The 19957-nt window shown below is 41.9% G+C and overlaps 1 protein-coding gene across 10 annotated transcripts in view; it reads left to right on the top strand.

Annotated features, from left to right (window-relative positions):
* The window catches only part of LOC125989940 (teneurin-2), a 202105-nt gene that overhangs the window by 124495 nt on the left and 57653 nt on the right, over positions 1–19957 (top strand). For 7 of the 10 annotated variants that reach the window (XM_049756483.2, XM_049756477.2, XM_049756462.1 and 4 more), the window contains one exon: positions 16736–16942. The exons of the other annotated variants lie outside the window; for them this stretch is intronic. In XM_049756483.2, the coding sequence (XP_049612440.1) occupies positions 16736–16942 (207 nt within the window). The remainder of the gene's footprint in view (positions 1–16735; positions 16943–19957) is intronic. 10 annotated transcript variants of the gene reach the window in all.

Below are 19957 nucleotides of genomic sequence, written 5' to 3'. Positions count from 1 at the left end.
TGTCATCACTCACTTCTTTTCATTCTCCCCCTCTTCCTCATCTTGCTGCCCTCTCTTTGTGACTGTCATAGCTGCACACGACACACTCATTTGTGCTATAGTCTATAGCTAGAAGCCCTCTCGCTGAGATAGATGCCTGCCTATGAAAGATATTTGTTTCCTTTACTGTCACACTGCAATAATCAGCTGCTCTAACGTAATCAACATATTGCCCTTGCAGTAAATACAGCTGAGCAAGTGGATCAGCTCACATTTGTATGGGCATGTGAGCTTGGTTTGGTAGATGTGAAGGCTGTAGGGCTATATGTCTCCGTGTCTGGATTTGTACGTGTAGTGCATGTACCTGCAGCTGTCCACAATATTTTTCTTTTGGAGGGGGGCAGGATGGAGAGGGGGTTATGCTTGAATCTCCACTCTAACGTACACATTTGTCATGTGACAGACATAGAGATGGTTCTTGTTGAAAAAGCAGTTTGTTAACAAATTACAGTTAATCAGCCAACTTTCAGCCCCCAATGCTGTAATTGGGACCATTTCTCTCTGGTTCCTCCAGCTGGCATCACCCATCCGCTGTAGAGAAAGAAGAGGAGGAGCATGGGAGTGGGACAATCGGGGGGGCAGGGGTACATTACATGTCTGTAGGGGTCTTTTGAGTGTTAGTGAACGTACCACCTGGGGGTAAGAACCACTTGAGCCGGGAATTGAGACAGAGACGTATTAGCACAACGATAATGACGAAAGGAAGGCTGATGGGAATGAAAATGCAAAAGAATGTGCAAAGATGTGGGCGGAGAGGATGTGCAGAAGGGGGGAAGATGGAAATGTGACAGAAACGTTGAAGGATGAGAGGGCGGGTGGTGAAATCATAAAATGAATATACCACACAGCAGCCGTTTCCAGATTAAGCACAAGAAGACTAGCTTTAAAGTTCATCTCCTCCACAACTTTGTCACAAGAGCTTCTCGCACTTTCCCTGTGTTTTGCTCGTCGCTGCATCAGACTGATAAACTAAGAAATGCCTGGGATGATGTTTAAAGAAAACAACACTGTGGAGGCTGGCTGAGAATATAGCAGCATATAAAAAACAATGAGGGGTGGCAGAATGGGTGGGAGGCGCTGAGACGCAGAGAAAGAGTGATGAAAGAGGGAAACAGGCCCTCTCTTGGTACTGCGGCATGATGATCAGTAGATTCTAATGAAGGTGCAGATGTCCCACTGGAGTTCTGACACCCCTGGGAATGGCAATTAATGTGCTGAAGAAGGATACATACGCACAGACTACTTGGGATACATTTTCAGGAATTCCATTTAAAGAACATGCACAATGGTCCTGCTTACCATGGCCGGATTATAGAAAGTGCAAGTAATAAGGTGCATTCAGCCATACTGCACATACCATCAGAGTGTTTCATGTAAATGGATAGAGTGCAGTTATAGACCCTATTATTCTCGCTGGGCAACAGACAGAATAGTACAGAGCTCAAGTGATTGCCTCCATTGTACATGTAACTACCCAAACTCTCAGCAACGCAATTCTAATTTTTTCCCATGGCTTCACAACACAATGAAATCCGTCTCGTATCCGTCTCGCTTGGCTTTGATGGAATATGGCTCATCTGTTCACCCTTTGTGTCTGTCTGTGTCTGCAACGCAATTGTCACACTTGGTTGTTATCTTATTGATGTTTTTGAGACCAGGTGATGCATTGACAGAAGCAATTTGGGATATGAGGACATTGGCTATAAGGCCTTGAGAGATGTGACGAAAGAAAGAAAACAAAGCTCTGTGTCCATAGTGGCCGCTACTCTGCACACACAACGATTCCTGTTTTTAGTTTTGTGTATGTGTGCATGCATGCCTGCTCTGTCCACTTATAGATTGTCCACAACTATGGCCAATTTGTGTGCCACCCGAATGGATACTGAAATACTCTGTTGTCCTACTCTTCAAAACCACTTAAAACAGCAGTCATTTGCCAGTGTTCTTTTTATGGCATTTTTCTTTTCCAAACGGATACAGACCCAACCAGAACATCTCTTTGAAGTTAAGAATGTTAATAACTGTTGTGGCTGTTCACTGCTATTTATTTTTTGAAAAGAAATCCATCAAAGTTGTTGGACTGATTCCAAGGGCCGTGTTCGTTCTGTGAGATTGCAAACTAGAACCAACCAGCTCTTACGGCCCATCAGCAAGATCTACCTGTTGGTAAAAGCCAACAACCAACATTGAACAAAGACTGTGCATGTGCTTACATTTGCACTACATTCATACACTGATACTTGCACACATTTATAGTATAATTGGAAGTAAAACTTAAAATTAGAATTAAGAAATTACCATTGTTTATTTTTTGAAAATTGCCCCCATTGTGATTTTTTTGTTATAGCCACACGTGGTAGCTATAAGGGGCCGGATATGTTGAAGCCAATTTAGTTTCCTTAGCTTAAATTCTTATTTTTGTTTAAGATTCGCTGGCCTTGGGCCATGGACTTTTATTTGACAAAGCCTTTGGACACCTGATCAGTCACCTGATCAGGGAAATAGGCTGCTCCCACTTGGTAGTCAGTCTTAGTTAGACAAAGAAGGAAGATAGTAGTGACATAGTTTTTTTTTACCGCTACAAGGCTGCTTCAAGTTACTTCAAGTCTGCTCCAAGCTTGTAATTTCTGGAACTTGAAACTTGGAATTTAGAAAACAAACTTTAGTTTACTTCATGGAACCCTTTATGTTGAAACCTTAGTTGGACTACAAACACTTTGGATTTGTACCTATGTGCCACCTGTTTGCCTGCCTGCCATTCCCCTTCCCCCCCTTTCCTTGCTTGGCCTACCACCTTTGCCTGCCTGCCATTGCCTCTCTCCCTCGACCTGCATGCCTGCTTGCCTCCACTTTGGACATTCTACCTCCACCTTCAAAAAGGTAGGAGCAACAGCTGTACACAGTGTTTTAAGATAAGCGTGTGACAAGAACTATACAACATCTAACCTTTGAAATTTAAACTGAACTGAAACTGACACTCACAAAAGTCAATCATGCAGATACACGTGCATTTTGAAGTTTTAGCAGCAGAGGTGCTCTGTTGTAGTTAAATAGGAGGGGTCTTAGTTACTTCTAGGTTAATGATTCTCATTAATATGTGCTAATATACCCCAGGTCATGCAGTAATTAAAAATCTCATTCAACTCTCTCATCTTAAACTGACTGACTTATTTTGTGCCCTACAAAAATCTGGATTTCTTATTTGTCTCCCAGCTTCAGTATAATTCATAGTGATGGAAGGGGGTGCAGTAGTTTAGAGTGGGGGAGACTTATACCGAATGTTGACCATTTTGACTGGGCTGTCTCTCCACCTGAGCCATGTCTATTTCCTTTGCTTGACTGAGCGCAATAGGTTTTGCAGGTCGTGCCTTGGAGAGTTGCATCACATTTGCGAAAGTGTTTGTGTAAAAGTGATACACAAATACACACTGGTGTACATGTGGATGCACAAAGACATGTGGAGTCCATCAGCATGGGAACCATCGTATTCCTCTGAGTCCTCTGGTGTGTGCTGATGCAAGCTGAGCTAATTGTAAGGCTGAATGATAATTTCAGCAGAATGAAAACATAGGGAGGGTGAATGGTTGGTGGGTAGGTGCATAGGTGGATAGGTGGATAGGTGGGTTTTGGGGTTGGGTGGGTGGTTGGGGTTATTGGGTCGGTCGGTCGGTCGGTAGGTAGGTAGGTAGGTAGGTAGGTAGTACTGGTAAATAAATAGAATTGATGGTTTTATTAAAAAAAATGTTTAAGGAAAAGAAAATGGGTAGATGCAAAATTGGTAGTTGATCCATGGATTAAGGATGGATTCATGACAGGAAAATTAATGATAAAAAATAAATTTATTGAAAGATAACCCACCTATCCACCTATCAATATGTATTAGATTGATAAAACTAAACAGAGAAAATAGGACAGATGAACACATAAATAGAAATTAGATGGCTGATTAGTAGGTTAAAAATGCAAAAAGGGTGACGTTGATCAGTAGTAAATAGATTGTTTATATACAATGATCATTCATGGTGATCATTATATAATAGAGAAATAGTTTTTTTAAGCAATAAATTATCAAAAGTTCACAAGAAATTGATGGATGGATTGATGAATTAATCAAAATTAGCTGGATGGACATCTGGGTAGTGATTTACTGATGTGTGACTGATTCTCACAAACACTGTCCAAAGTCACCAATAGGACAAGCTCCAGTCCCTGCAGTGACCCAGATTGTACAGTAGTATAGAAAATGCATAGTTTGAGAGATTTTGGGAAGCGTGGATGGATGGATGGAAGGATGGATAAACAGATGGACTGAGAGATGTCAGATCTCGTTCGGTTTGCCACATCAACAAAAAGACATCCTGCTGACGTGGCTCTCCAAGGCTTGTCACTCAGTGCTTCCCCATCAGAAACATGCAGATTTCCTCTCAGCCAGCTCTTAGAGAAGCTCTTATCTCCGAGGGCATGTGCATGCATAGTAAAGTTCATCTCCCTCCTTCACTCTCACATGCACTCAAGGATGGAGGCTAACAAGTCGCGGATCCATTTCAAGTACAGCGCAGAACATGAAACACAAGTTTGGGATACATTCCATGTCATTCTGCTTAAGCTGGTAATCTGCATGTAATTAACATCTGATTCACCAAGCCAGCAGCTAATAATGCATTCAGGAATGAGGGCACCCCCCCAGGAATGAAGAGCTCAAGGTATGGGATTTGTCTGAGGCATATAGAAAAAAAGAGAAACCATAACATTTGTAATAAGATGACATTCCAGAAATCCACATCCTCTAAATCCAAAGTGCAACTAACTGGGAAATAAATTGGGAGTCTCATTTAATAAAATGTGATAATTAAGGTCTGTGGAAGTAATCAGGAAAGCAATTAAACTGACTTAACCAATTAAAAGTTAGTCAAAAGTCAAAACTGTACCACAATTTCAGTTTTATGGTGTTTGTTTAGATCTATGAAGAATTAATTCGGGTTAATTTCCTTTTGAATAAATAAACATGAACCAGGAATATGATTAAAACTATTGCATTATTATTTGACCAAATCTCATCCATTTGAAGAGCCTCGATTAATTCAGTAATTACTGTATTTAAATGTGTACTTCATCATTTGTGCCATTTCTTTTTGGTAGAATGTGGATCCAAGGGAAGTGCTTCAGTCTTGAGTTCTGTGTCCCAGACAAACACACACACACAGAGGTGCTTTTGTTTAATAAATAAGACAGCAAACTCCAGGGCATACGCACATCTGGAACACAAAATGTCTGAGTCATTTAGTCTAACCCACTCACTTCAAAAGACAGTTATACAGCGAGCTAGTTAGAGCAAATATACTCAACCATGTTCTTTGAATCTCTTATCTCTTAGTCTGTGGTTCCTAAAAATAGATATGAAATCAAAGAGTGGCAGCCTTTTTTGGGTGCGGCTGAAATTATAGCAACATCCAAAACTTATTTTACCTGCACAATGTCCCTGGTGTGTTTTCTTTCTTTTATGCTTTTTATGCCCTTCCGGTTAGTTATTTTTGATTTTCAGTTGTCTGATTTTTTTTTTAAAATTGGAAAACTCCATTCTTAGACTAGCCACATATAAAAGGGATTTGGTCATATGTGTTATTATTCCTATCAAATTAAAAGCTAAAGTATCTCCATGTGTTATTGAAATGACCAAAAACATGATCTGTTTTTAGGTAATAATATACACTGGTGACTAAGTGTATGTCTCATCTACAAAGGGTTATTCAGTATATAACTTCTGTTTATGTTTTCCTATTAATTTGAGAGGCTTATTTGGCATGCATTTGATTTTTAATGGCATCCTGTTTCTGGCTGAATGGACAGAATGGCTGATTGCTGGTAATAAACACTCCCTTGCCAACATTGGCGTCTGCCTTAATAAAGATGCGCTTGCAATCCTACGTATAGCCGGGCACTGAATCTGTGTTTCATGGGAATTATAAAGTCTGTTTTTTATTAAATCTGCCCAAGAGAAGTGTTATATTTCTCACATGGCCCTTTAGGAGGCTTAATTTTCTTCATAATATTATTGGTAATACATATGTATGTGCTGTAATATATGTTTTTTTTTTTTCCTACATCAAACATCAACTACATCAAAAGTGTAAACATACACACACAAACACACGATTAAAAGGACATATAATTGGTATGTGACTAACAATCTAAAAACAACAATCCTCCATTTGCGATAATTGTGGCTACAAATCATTTTTGACAAGGGTCCGTAAGCTTGCCACATCTTGCCACTGGGATTTTTACCCATTGAACAAGACGGAAACTGCTCAAGATAAGTCAACTTTGATGGTCACTTATGGATGTGGTACATGTTTTGCCCAAGAAAACAGTATTTATTTTGCACAAATCATTGTTCTTCTATGTAACTACATTTTCAAGTGGTACTCCTGAAACCGTTTGAAAATAAAAACATATACTAGCTAAACATGGAGAAAGAAACTATTAGCAATTATAAAGATTTGCGCACATAAAAATAATCATCAAAAAAGTGTCACCCTTTGGGGTCATAGTACAGATATTGTCTGCATATTAAATCATTGAGTTAATTTGAAATAAAAGCAGGGTGACACTTGCCTTTCTTTTGTTCTCTGCATTGCTAGATTCAGCAGCATCAGAATAATATATTATAAGCTTTTTGATTCTGCATTATCCGAAAGAAAACATACTAACACATGTTCCTGGCACAATCGAAATGTAAGAGTCTTCTTAAGCCTGCAGGCGTGTTTCTGTTGTTTTGTTTGCATCTCTACAAAGTGCCAACACAGAACACCTCCACGGAGCCAAACAGCTTTTGCATGTTACTCTCATCTTTTTCGAGAAAACATGGAAGCTTCCATAAATGCATACCTTTTATCGCATGCAAAATGATCTGTGACATGTTCATGGCCCACATGAGATTATTTTAGTTAAAAATAAAACAGTTAAAAAGTGTTTGACAAGGTAAGACGAGTTTTTAGTAAATGTTTCACACACCTTCACCAGGGAGATCTGTGCTGCCTTGCACTACAAAATCAACTCACTCAACAAACACGGCCGGAAATCCATTGCATGGATGCCCAAAAACACAATTTCACGCGTACGCATAGATGATTACTCTCTTGCAGATCCTATGAGTCTGCAAAGAGCATGCTTAGAGACAATGGCAGGCTGAGAGAATGACTTTCTGTCTCTCTGCATTTGGACATCTTCAGGTTTGTGTGTGTATGACACGTGTGTGCAGTTACAGAAGAATGTGAATTTTCTTTGCTCGTGCATGTGTGTGTGTGTCAGCATTTATGTGGAAAAAGGAGGCTATTTATTTTGACTTCTTTCAATAAGGCTGTTAAGCAAAATTCCATAACAATATCACCAATTTCTCCTATCATGATGCTCTTCTTGCTGCCAAATCTGCTTACTTCTCATCTCTCATTAATAACACCAACCGGAACCCCCGCATACTGTTCTCCACCAAATTGCTCCAGCCACCGGCCACCAAGCCATCCTCCACACCCGCCGTCTGTAACTCCTTCCTTGTCAGCTTTAACAACTAATTTGCCCAAATCAACAGTTCTCTGACCGTCACCATCAACAACTCCTTCTCCCCCACCTCCCCTCCTCTCCTGTCCCCCTTCCCGATCTCCCGCCCTTCCCCTCTCTCACTGCCTTCTCCCTTGTCGACTCCTCCACCATCCTAGACATCATCACCGCATCCAAGACAACCACCTGCTCTCTCGACCCCCTTCCAACGACCTTAACTAAGGCCTGCCTCCCTGTCCTCCTCCCTTACCTCACCACCCTTTTTAATCAGTCTCTATCCCTCGGCCACTTTCCCACTGTCTATAAGCTTGCAGCCATCACCCCCGTCCTCAAAAAGCCCACCTTGGACCCACTCAACCTCTCCAACTACCGTCCCATCTCCAATCTTTCATTCTTTTCCAAAATCCTTGAACGCATTGTCTCCGCCCAACTCCACACCCATCTCCAATCCAACAACCTCTATGAACCCTTCCAGTCCGGATTCCGCCCACTTCACAGCACTGAAACAGCTCTTGTTAAAGTCACCACGATCTCCTCATTTCCGCTGACTCTGGTGCCCTCAACATCCTACTACTACTTGACCTTAGCACAGCCTTTGACACTGTGAACCATTCCATCCTCCTCCAAAGGCTGCGCCAACTAGGTGTTGAGGGCACTGCACTCGACTGGCTCACCTCCTATCTCACCAACAGAAACCAGTTCATTTCTCTCTCCGGTCACACATCCATCCTCTCCCCAGTTACACAAGGGGTCCCCCAAGGCTCAGTTCTTGGCCCCCTCCTATTCATCTGTTACCTCTTTCCTCTTGGTAATGTCATCCGCAAACTTAATCTGGACTTCCACTGCTATGCGGATGACACCCAGATCTATATACGCACCAAACCAACCCATAACCCTTCCCTCACCCACTTTGAAACCTGCATCTCTACAATAAAAACATGGCTGTCCCACAACCTTCTCAAACTCAACAGTGATAAAACAGAGCTCCTCCTCATAGGCACTAAATCCTCTCTTAATAAAACTGGATCCATCACACTCATCATCAACTCCACAAACATCACTCCCTCCCCCCTGGCACGCAACCTTGGCGTTATTTTTGACCCCACACTGTCCTTTCAGCCTCACGTTAGGTCAGTTGTCAAGACATCCTACTTCCACCTCCGACGCATTGCCAAAATCCGGCACTGCCTCTCTCTCCCTGCCGCTGAATCCCTCATCCACGCCTTCATCTCATCCCGGCTTGACTACTGCAACTCCCTTTTCACTGGAATCACTGCTCACTCACTCCATAGACTGCAACTAGTCCAAAACTCTGCTGCCCGTCTCCTTACCCACACCTGGTCCCGTGAACATATCACTCCTGTTCTCCGCTCTCTTCACTGGCTCCCCATTGAGGAGCGCATCATCTTCAAGATACTCCTCCTCACCTTCAAAGCCCTCCACAACCTGGCTCCCACTTACCTATCCGACCTCCTTGTCCCCTACTGTCCCAACCGCCCCCTCCGATCCTCCAACACCTCACGTCTGACAGTCCCAAAATCTAAACTCAAATCCTTTGGAGACAGAGCCTTCTCCTGCACTTCACCCCGACTCTGGAACTCTCTCCCTCAGTCTGTCTGTGACTCACCCACACTCCCCATATTTAAGTCTCGTCTAAAAACGTACCTCTTCTCTCAAACCTATGACCTCCCCTACCCATAACTGGTTTCCTCGTCTTAATCTTATCCCATTGTCTCTTCCCCGTCCCCCTACCCCTCCCCTCCTGTTTGTCTTTGCCTTCTTCCCTGTAAGTGTCTTTGGGTTTTTGAAAAGCGCTATACAAATTTAATGAATTATTATTATTATTATTATTATTATTATTATTATTATTATTATTATTATTAATTCACAGCAGCAGAAACAACATATGTGTAATTTATATGGGAATGCAGCCTTCAGAGTTGCCCCAAGTTACGGAGAGGACACATGACAATGGACAGAATGTGTGGTCGCATCCCAATTACCATGAATGAAGAAGGCATATATTAATTAGCAGATGCAGGGTGGTACTGGGTTGTGTTTGAGCAGCGAGGCTAAAAACGTTGTGTTTTGATTATTCTCTTAGTTTGTGCATTTGGTCTTTATTTCTCAAGATCCAAGCACTGCTACTTGAACAGAATAACACAAGTAGAATTAATGTGCACTGAATGCAGAGTGCTAATGGACACCTTACAGTAAAGTAATTGTCATTAATCTGCTATATTTCACAAGTAATATAAATACTTTCTAACTAACTAATAAGTCGTAGGACAAAGTAGTTTAGCTCAATTGATTATTTTCAAGTACATTACATATGATTTACTGTACATCTCCAAATTACATTTTCAAATAATTGCTTTGGCATCTGCTTCAGCACAACATAAAACATGATTATCTTTCACAAGGGGCTGTCCTGGTGCTGCAACAGTTGTCATGATAAAACATAATCCAATTTTTATTGATCAAAAGCATCCTGATATGTGGAACTGGTGTTGAGTTGCCAATTCGCTACATTATATCCGTGACTCATTATTTTAAAAAATGGAAAAAAATGCATGATTCTCAAAATCAACACTGAACAAAAATTTGGGGGAGTATTAAAAACCAGAAAATTCATTTTCTTTGATTTTCATTTAATTTTGGTTCAAATAGCATCCAACCCCCACACGAGAAATGTTTTTTTATAGTATGCCCACTGGCGGAGCTCAAGGGAAGGCTGCAGGGGCATATGCTTGAAACCCCCCAGGTGCCAAGCCAGATAGTGATTGACTTTTGGGTAGTTTGCAATTTTTCCAGAATTGTTTTTTCAACATTTACCCGCTCCCTTGAACGATTATCAGCATTGTCTGAAGAATATATTTTGGTTTGTATTTTTTTTCTTTTGCGGACCCCCTGAGATATCATTGGCCTCCCATGCCCCACATAAAAAGGAAAAACAAAAAAACAGGTTCTGCCAGTGAGCAGGGCACATGAAATAATCAGCCTGTAAGGGAAAACAAAACAATCGCTGCCACATTAAACAATAAGCAACAGCGAAACCAACACCACTGAGGTTAACGTGGGAAAATGTGTGTGTGGGGTGGCTTGAGAGCACTTGAAGTAGCCAGGTAGCAGTTGCCAGCAGTCAGAGAACAATGGAGAAGAAGCATTTCATGTTCACCATGTTTTTTTTTTTTTTTGACAAATGTTGGTCAAATTCTTTAATTGTACGCCCTATTAAAAGCATTTGACTTGAGCTGTTTACATTAGGACATGCCATAGCTGCCTTTTCCTTTGTCTAGCTCGTAGCTTGATGACTAGATTTTAATTGTAGCCAAAACCCAAAGTGAATTTAAATTGCAATCAGAAAAAAAGATGGACAGACCACATGAAATTAGAATTAATTGATCAAGTTTGTGACCACATGCTCCATGGGGGTTTGAATCTGGGCCCTGGCCTTCCTGTGTGGACTTTGCATGCTGTCACTGCCTTGTTGTTTTTTGCTGAGTTCTTGAGTTTTATTTTACCTTATGAATACACTAAATTGTCCTTAAGTTTCAAGGTGAGGGTGAAACTGTTGGTTGTCTAGAGGCCAGTTCAGGGTTTTTGTTACCTCTCGCCAGAAGTCAGCTGGGCTATGCTCCAGCACACCCACAACCTAAGTGAGGAGAAGCAGTATCAAAGATGGATGACCGATCTTGGCAGAAATAACTGTCAGTTACAATCTGAATCTGAATCGAATTAGCTTTATTGTCATAGTACCACAGGGTGCAACGAAGTAGAAGGGAGACAACACATCTAAGAGACAGAAAAACGACCAACCAGGGGATACAGAACAGGTCGCACAGTTTTTGCAGATGAAAAAGTGTAAAATAACATAAAGGAGTGGGAGGGAGAAAAAGCCAGGCTAAGATCCCGTAAGGGCAACAAAGAAGGAAAAAAAGATCGGTAAATAGGCGCACATTAACACAACACATAGCACATGTGGAGGTGGGCTGGAGAGTGTTGGCGCAGCCTTCCAGCCCAGATGCCGTTACCAGATTGGCAGGTGCAATTAACACGTAATTGGTAAACTGCATAAAAATAATTTGACCTGACCACTGATATAAATCAAAGGAGGTTTTTTTTTTAAAAAAAAATGATGCTTTGTATCTGTGCAACATTTTTCCATCCTCTTGCTTCATCTGGAGGCTTTGTGTGACTCTGCTATGTTTTTGGAAAGAGTAGTGGTATACTTTTGCGGTGTTGGAGTAATGCAAGCAAGATGAAAGCGAGGAAGATGGAAGCTCAAGGCCAGAGAATAACTCAGACTGTGTTACACATCAAAGACAAAGCTCGGGATACAATCGCCGCTTTAAGGCTGAAAAAGCCCAACTTTATTAATTAAAATGCTGTCTGTTGCAAAGCAGAAGTCTGGTGAATCGCACTCTTATCTCTCCTTCCTCTTTGCTCGTCGTATCCCACCTTCCCTGCAGCGGCACTGATTATAAAAAGGCAGGATTTGAAAAGCAGACAGGAACCACTTATGGTAGCTGTGACGTGTGGCATCCATTTGTTGCGTTCAGTCACACAACAGGTGTGGATCTCACCACATTATTAGATATCAAGAAAAGGCATGAAGAGAGGCGGAAGCATGTGATGAGGATTAGATGGAAGCGGCAGATAACCAGTGCAAGGGGCCGTCCTTCAGACGACATCCCATATAGACGCTGCGTGTATGCGACATGTAGTGCATGCATAAACATGCACACACACATTGACTGACAGCTCCCCCTCAGTCAAACATCTGTGCTGACAGCAGCTGTGGTAATGGCTCTTCACCTGTGCCAGGATAAGTGTGCCCGGTCCTCTTTTTACCCATCCTCCTGTGTACAATGCACTGGACCGTTTCCCATCTTCCCCCATTATTTCCCTAATTGAAGCGCAAGCAGATTGACTACACAGCACAGCCAGTAGCGGTGAAATGAAAGCGACATCGACAGTCAAATTTTGGGATTATTTTTCCAGTGTTGTCATCCAGGTGTGTAGAGGTGTGGAGACAAACCTGGGTGAAAATATGGGGTGGATGAAGAGATGATAAACGGCTCTCGTTAGCGGGGTAATTTGTCTATCCTTTTCTGACGGGGCTCCAGATGTCGTTCCGTCCCTCCACCCTCTCCACGCCTTCCTCAGCCAGATGGAAGAAGTGAGGTGGGTGGGAGGAGGTAAAGGAGGGACAGAAATAGCCCCAAGGACAGGGAGGAGAGGCATCATTGTAGAGTCAATGAGCGGAATTAGGCCTGCGTAACGCCAAAGTTGGAGAAGCAATGTACAACTCACGATTATTTGAATAATCCATTGATCAGTTGAATATTTTGTTAACTCATGGATGAATGAATCGGTTTTTCTATTGCCATTTATTATTTCAAATTAACTGCATATAATGCACAAGACATGCCTGATGATTGAGTTACTGGTTGGTTGGTTGGTTGGTTGGTTGGTTGGTTGGTTGGTTGGTTGGTTGGTTGGTTGGTTGGTTGGTTGGTTGGTTGGTTGGTTGGTTGGTTGGTTGGTTGGTTGGTTGGTTGGTTGGTTGGTTGGTTGGTTGGTTGGTTGAATGTCAGAAAATAGGCAAAAATGTGGATCGTTATTCGGCAAAGTAAAAGCAGATTTTTATTCAACACAATGACGAAAATCGCAAATCAGTCAGACTACAGAAATCAGATATTAATTGTTGATAGGCAGAAATTTTAAACTAAACAAGGTATCTATGTAAATGCTTCATCGATTTACTAAATAATTATTGTTTTATTTGACAATCAAAGTGTCAATTAATCAATAAAACAAAAGTATCAACACCCGGGTGCTGTACTTAGAGCTAAAGCCTGAGAAATCCATGTTTCCTCCTTCATAGTGCTTATAGTTGTCATAGTGATATGATCACCACTCTGGACTTTACAATTGAATGTCATGGAGGAAGAAATACATACAGATGGCCAAGGAGGCGGCTGAAAGATGGCAACGATCTGATTGTCAAGAGAACCGCGTGAGCCCATTGCCAAGCTTTTGTTCTCATAACACAAACCAATTTTCACTGACCTTTTTCGGAAATGTAGCGGGCAGAAATGGCTGAGTTAAGGATGCCCCACAGCATAATTGCTAAAGAGATTAAAGTTCCCTTAATTGCTTTTGGCCAACTATAGCTTTTTTTTTTTTTGGGGGGGGGGCTTTTTTGTAACCATCCATCCATTATCCGTACCGCTTGTCCCCACGGGGGTCGCGAGCGTATTGGAACCTATCCCAGCAGTCATCAGGCAGTAGGCGGGGGACACCCTGAACTGGTTGCCAGCAATACGGGGGCACACAAAAACGAACAACCACCCACACTTACGGCAATATGGAGTGCTCAATCCGCCTACCAAGCATGTTTTTGAGATGTGTGAGGAAACCGGAGTACCCGGAGAAAACTCACTCAGGCATGGGGAGAACATGCAAACTCCACACAGGGAAGGCCAGAGGTGGAATCAAACCCATAACCTCTGAACTGTGACGTGCTAACCAGTGCGCCAGAGTGCCTCTTTTGTAACTAAAGTGGTTGAAACTATTAATAACTAACCCATAAAATACGAGTTCAGGCTAATCTAATCATTAGCATGCAAGCGTACGTAAAGCAGAATTGTGGTGCTGCACTCACACGCACGAACACTTACACACAAAGGCATGCACATGCACGCACACACAAGCAGATGTTTACCACAATATGTTGTCACCAACAGCCTGATTAGAGGCCTTGTAATATATGCAAATCAATATATCTCAAACATCAATAGAAGGGTGTGATTGATTTTTGGGGAGGATCGAATGCTTTTTTACATAGGTAAAGGTTGCTTATTCCCTCTTTACCTTTTCATTTCTTTTTCCTGTTTTTCTTCATCCATTCATATTCTCAAATCATGCTCCATTGATTTCTTTCATTTTTTTCATGAAAATAAGGTTTTGTGGACTATCTGTGTAACTGCCTCTCCTTTCTTCAAATTGACCCTATGACCCCTGCAGAGCCATCACTCTCCGCCTGCCTTTACATTCCCTCCCATCTATTCCCCCATGTACAGTGCAGTGTTTGCTTTGCCATTGTTTATTCATTTTTTTCTCAGTTTGCACTGACGAGATTGACCGGAAGCACACGTGCAAACACACGCTTGCCTGTGTGCGTGCACACACACAAAAACACATAAATACACACACACACACACACACACACATGCGCAGACACATGCCTCTATAGAAGACAAAGCTGGTCCTTCCTCTGGGGTGCAGTTAATGCAGAGCTGGGGATCGATGCCGGTTCTGGTTTCCATGACACTCTAAGCTGGGCCAGTTTGGGCTATAGGATAGAGAAGAGGCATTCTCTGGCTCCTCCTCTATCAGATATATCTCTATAAAGCCATGATGGCACCCGAATTGATTTATGCACCTCACATTGATGAGACTGTCCAAGTGCTCTGTTTGATGATACTGTGCGCTGTTTCACAACACAATATTGCCCTTGAAGCAAAAAAATAATACATTTACAAATGTATATTCAATCATCGCACTGTAATTAGAAGGCACTTTTTTCCTGTTTAATTATACATCTACAAAATATAGAAAAGTATTTTACTGATTATAATTAGCAGACATAGAGGCAGGACTCGTACGGTTACTCTGCGGTACCCAAGGGCAACTCATTACAGATAAGCTACTGCTGTAATATCATGCACACCAATTTCTCTATTTAAAATGAATACCTGTTAAAGAAAATATATTTTGGGATAAAAAATAGTCAAAGTCACAAACAGACAAATGAAAAGCATGCACACCCACATTCATGCCAATGGACAATTTTGAATTGTCAATGGATCTAAGCTGACTTTTGGCAAGAGAAGTGGGGTAGACCCTGTGCTGATTCCTAGCCAATTAATTGCAGGGCTCAGTAAGTAGAATAATAGGTATTGACGGTCACATTCCCACCAATGGCCATTTTTATTCATAGAATCCTGACACTTTCTTCAAGGTTTAGCTGACTTTTCACCTTTCTCCTTTCTTCTGTAAAAAAGAAAACTAATGAAAAAAGGAACAAACAAAGGTGATCCATTGTAACCTCTCAGGTTTCTGCTTTCATTATTATTTACTATTCATCATTCTTCTTATTATTTTATCCGTAAAAGAAAAGGCCAAAGGCTATAATTTCTATTCTTCAATCAAGAGAAAATACATGATTATCGTTGTGTTACAGTGTCTCTGGTTGACTATTTAATTAGTGGTGATAATAACGCGAGTTTTTTTTAGTGGATTAGCTGAACTCGGTGGCCTCATTCTTGCAGTGTTGTTGATTGATTGAGCTACAAATATGGCAGACATAATTACTCTATATTTTCAGCTGTCTCTAAATAGAATTTATTAGATTTGTCTTTGTCCTTGATTCCCAAACCTTTGGAGAGTAGAGTGATTTCTCTTTGTCCCTCTTTTGTCTCTCTGGTGTACGGGACAGCCTGATTGTGTCCACGTGTCCCAAGGTTCTGGCTATTTAAAGAGTGGCTCTTGTTGGGTCTTATCCATATATAGAGTGATTGTACCATAGATGAGGGTCCTAACTCAAGTTGCATCATCCCATTCAAGTGAGAAGGAAAGAGAAAGTTTTTGCTTTGATAAATTTAAACATGAAAGCATAAGTCAAAAAGAGCAGACATTTGTCATCAAATTTAGGATGAGTTTAATTTGAGCTCAATTGCTCACACTGCATGGGTTGATTTGTCATGCCGGCACCTTGTGATATTCAATTTGGGTTCTGGTCCGAGAGGCAGTAAACCAATCTAACAAGTTAAACTTATCTCTTGCCCGACATCCAGCGAGACTGATTATTTTGCATTTATTCACAAAGCTTGTGAGTTAATGTCTCATTTCTCACTTTGTGAGCAGTTTTTATTTGCCCTTCCAAATAGTCCCTGTGAGATTTTTTTAACACTCAAGCACATTGTGTTGTTGATTTGTGTAAATAGTTACTCTACAACAATGTTTGGATGTCTGCAACCTCGAACGGGCCAACTGCATTACATCCTGTCAGTCATCACCATCTGTTTTGTCTAACTTTTACCATTCGCCTTTCTCTCCTTCCATCCTCCAGGTCGCCCAATGCCTCCAACCTCTTCCTCTTCCCTGCTCCCTCCGTCCCATCCGTCCTCCTCGTCAGCCCCACACCACCCCTCCCCTGGCCCGTCTCCGCCCATCAGGGAGTGCCAGGTTCCCCTTCTGGAGAAAAACTCCACCCATTCTCACCTGGAGCCCCACCCAGATGATTCATACTTACTCCGGGCCCAGCCGTCCTCCACTGGTAAGAAACCTACCAACTCATCCGCCCCTTCATTCTTTTATTACCATGTTCATGCCATCCATCAGGGTTCTGTATTAGGTCATTATGTGTGTTCTGTTTTAGATGTTGCATGATCAGTGGCTTTGCATTGTGTATTTAACGTGACTCTACCCTGTACAATAATCTCAAAACCCAAAGCATTGACTATTTTATTATATAAATGGTCCATTTAAAGTTCTATTTAGATTTTTATCTTTGACATTTGAATCATAATGGGATGCCAAATTGCCACCTGTTTCTTTAAAATACTAAGTTAGGTAAAAGCAACTACTTTTCCTGCCACTGAGGAGCTACGTATATATACAGTCATATGCACCCCTGATCATTTTCATGATTTTCCTTTATAAATCATTGGTTGTTCGGATCAGCAATTTCAGTTAAATATATCATATAGCAGGCAAACACAGTGATATTTGAGAAGTGAAATGAAGTTGATAAGGTTTACGGAAAGTGTGCAATCATTACTTGAACAAAAGTAGGCAGGTGTATAAATTTGGGCACCACAACAGAAAAATTGGACGATACTTATATACGTATACTTATGTATACGGGTATATCTATGGGTAGATTGCCATTATTAATGCTGCACAAACTAAATTGTAAGGTGGTGATGAATTAAAAAAAGCAGGAGACTGTTACAAAAGAAAAGTAAATTAATTTCCCCAACGCCTTGTGCCCTCTGTCATCACTCGAAATTCTCTTGGTGGTAATTACAAGCTTCGTGTGCTGGTATCAGCACATTGCAGCCATTTATTTTCTGATATGTACACACAACTGCAATGAGGTGCATCAGCATAGACATTTGTCTCAACAATTAGTTACCGTGTGCCAACTATATCTATCTTAGTGTCCCCCTGTCTCTCCACCCTTGTTTCTACTCTCCTCTGTGTCTCTGTACTTGTAATCAGCAGATATATTTAGCGGAGGTCTGATGGGAGGGAAAGGGAAAGTCCTAATGTGATTTTTGGTGGAATACAATCTATTGTTAATGGCGTTAGGCTCTCCTTTGATCCAGTATAAATCTTCATTAGGGAAGGCCTGGGTCCCAGGTTCAAGAGGAACGTGATTAGGAGGCTTTTAAAATGACGTTACATCAGCCTTCTAATTGGTTTACTGTTTGCTGGGGCAACATCAATCATTAGCCCAGTAACCGCGCAGCAAATAAATTCACTCTGCTACTGACACCCTAATGGCAGACTCTGGCAAAGAGGGAAAGCGAGGCTCAAAGGCACACACGCTCAATCTCTTGCTCTTGTTCAGAGGCAATACACCCACCCACTTTGTGTTCTACGGGCCTATTTCAAATCTCAGTTGAGCTTATAAACACAGAGGCGGCAAACGAGGGTGACAAATTTATGAAGCTACTTCCATGAAAGCATTAAAAGTCTGAATAAACAAAAAAAAAGTGACAAAGTAAAAACAGATTTACAGTAACCAGAATGTAATGGAGGTACAAGAGAAAACGGAACAAAGATTAGGGGCCAATGTAGGTAACAAAGGCTATCCTGGGAGCTCCTCACCGAGTGGGGAGGACAATACAGTAATTCGAAAATCCGCCAATCTAATGACTACAGTGAGAGTCATTGGCCCTCGGGGTCTGTAATGTGTTTTAAATGAGTTTAGAGTGGCAGCCTGGCACTTTCCTGGCATGTTGGCGGACATGTAAATGGTGGCAATTAAATAAAACACCCCACATGTGACCACATGTCTGTCTGCATGAATGAGGGCCTGTGTGACCATATGCGTGTTGGATGTGGTCGTGTAGAGAGTGGACGCTGAGAAGGAAATGAGCACGACCAAGCCAAGCAGAAACTGACCACTGCGAGATAATCCTGCAGGAAGCTGCATGCTGTTTACGTGTGTGTGTGTGTGTGTGTGTGTGTGTGTGTGTGTGTGCGTGCGTGCGTGCGTGCGTGCGTGCGTGCGTGCGTGCGTGCGTGCGTGCGTGCGTGCGTGCGTGCGTGGTGGGGTGGGTGGGTGTATGCGTGTTTGTCTGTGTGTGTCTGTGCGTGCAAACGTGCGTGCGTGTGTTTTGTGTTGGCAAAGTCGTCTGCCATTACCAAAGCTAACATGTGGACAAACATGACTTGTGTTTTTAGTCAGGCATGACAGTTGAATGGAACGGAACACTATTGCCGTGGATTGGCTGGGAATTGGGTTTGTGACTGTTTATATGGGAATAATATCTGGCTCAGAGCACCTGTCTGGGAACATTTCCCCAGAACGCCAGGAGAGCTGAGACGGCCAAACGGAGCATAGCAGATCACTCCTGGAAAGAGCTAACGTTAGCGCTGTCTCTAGCCATTCATTATGCATGGCGGGAAGCTACGCTATTTTTAGTGCCAAAGTGACTAGCCTTCTGCTGGCTGGGAAGTCACCTCAAGTCACTGCTAATGTGATAAATATTTAATTGCTCTGTTGAAACAAATCTACAGAAACAAAGGAAAAGCAAAGATATGTTCACTTATTGTGCATGAGTGTTGTCTTTTCTAATAGCACTTATGTAAGGGTGACATTTGTGTAACAGCATGCGTTTATTTATATGCAAATGTCTGCGTGTGGGTGAAATACACACTTGCATTTGTGCTCATAGTTTGTTTTTGGCTGAACGTGATGACTCTCCTCTCGCGGATTATTGCCTCCTAATTAGACAGAGATGACTAGCCAAGGCAGAGGCGGTGTGTGTGTGTGTATGTGTGTATGTGTGTGTGCGTGCATGCGTGCGTGCGTGCGTGCGTGTGTGTGACAACTACTTTAATGACAATTGGCAAAGGTTGAATAATTGTCCGAGGGTCACCATGCATCACATTTTTATCTTGCCTGCAGCCGTGACCTGTTCCAAAGCAAAGGTTCTTATGGATGCGTTACAAACACAATTGGCATTCATATTACTTTGTTCAGACCGTGAGGTTTTGTGTGACTGAGATCCTTGGTAAGAGTCTGTACAAGGTCAGGGGCATTAACCTTAAGTAATTA

This window comes from Syngnathus scovelli, chromosome 1 (genome assembly GCF_024217435.2).
Source record: "Syngnathus scovelli strain Florida chromosome 1, RoL_Ssco_1.2, whole genome shotgun sequence".
In the NCBI taxonomy this organism is placed as follows: Eukaryota; Metazoa; Chordata; class Actinopteri; order Syngnathiformes; family Syngnathidae; genus Syngnathus; species Syngnathus scovelli.
Note: the sequence above shows the minus strand (reverse complement) of the source record. Positions and strands in the feature narration are given on the sequence as shown.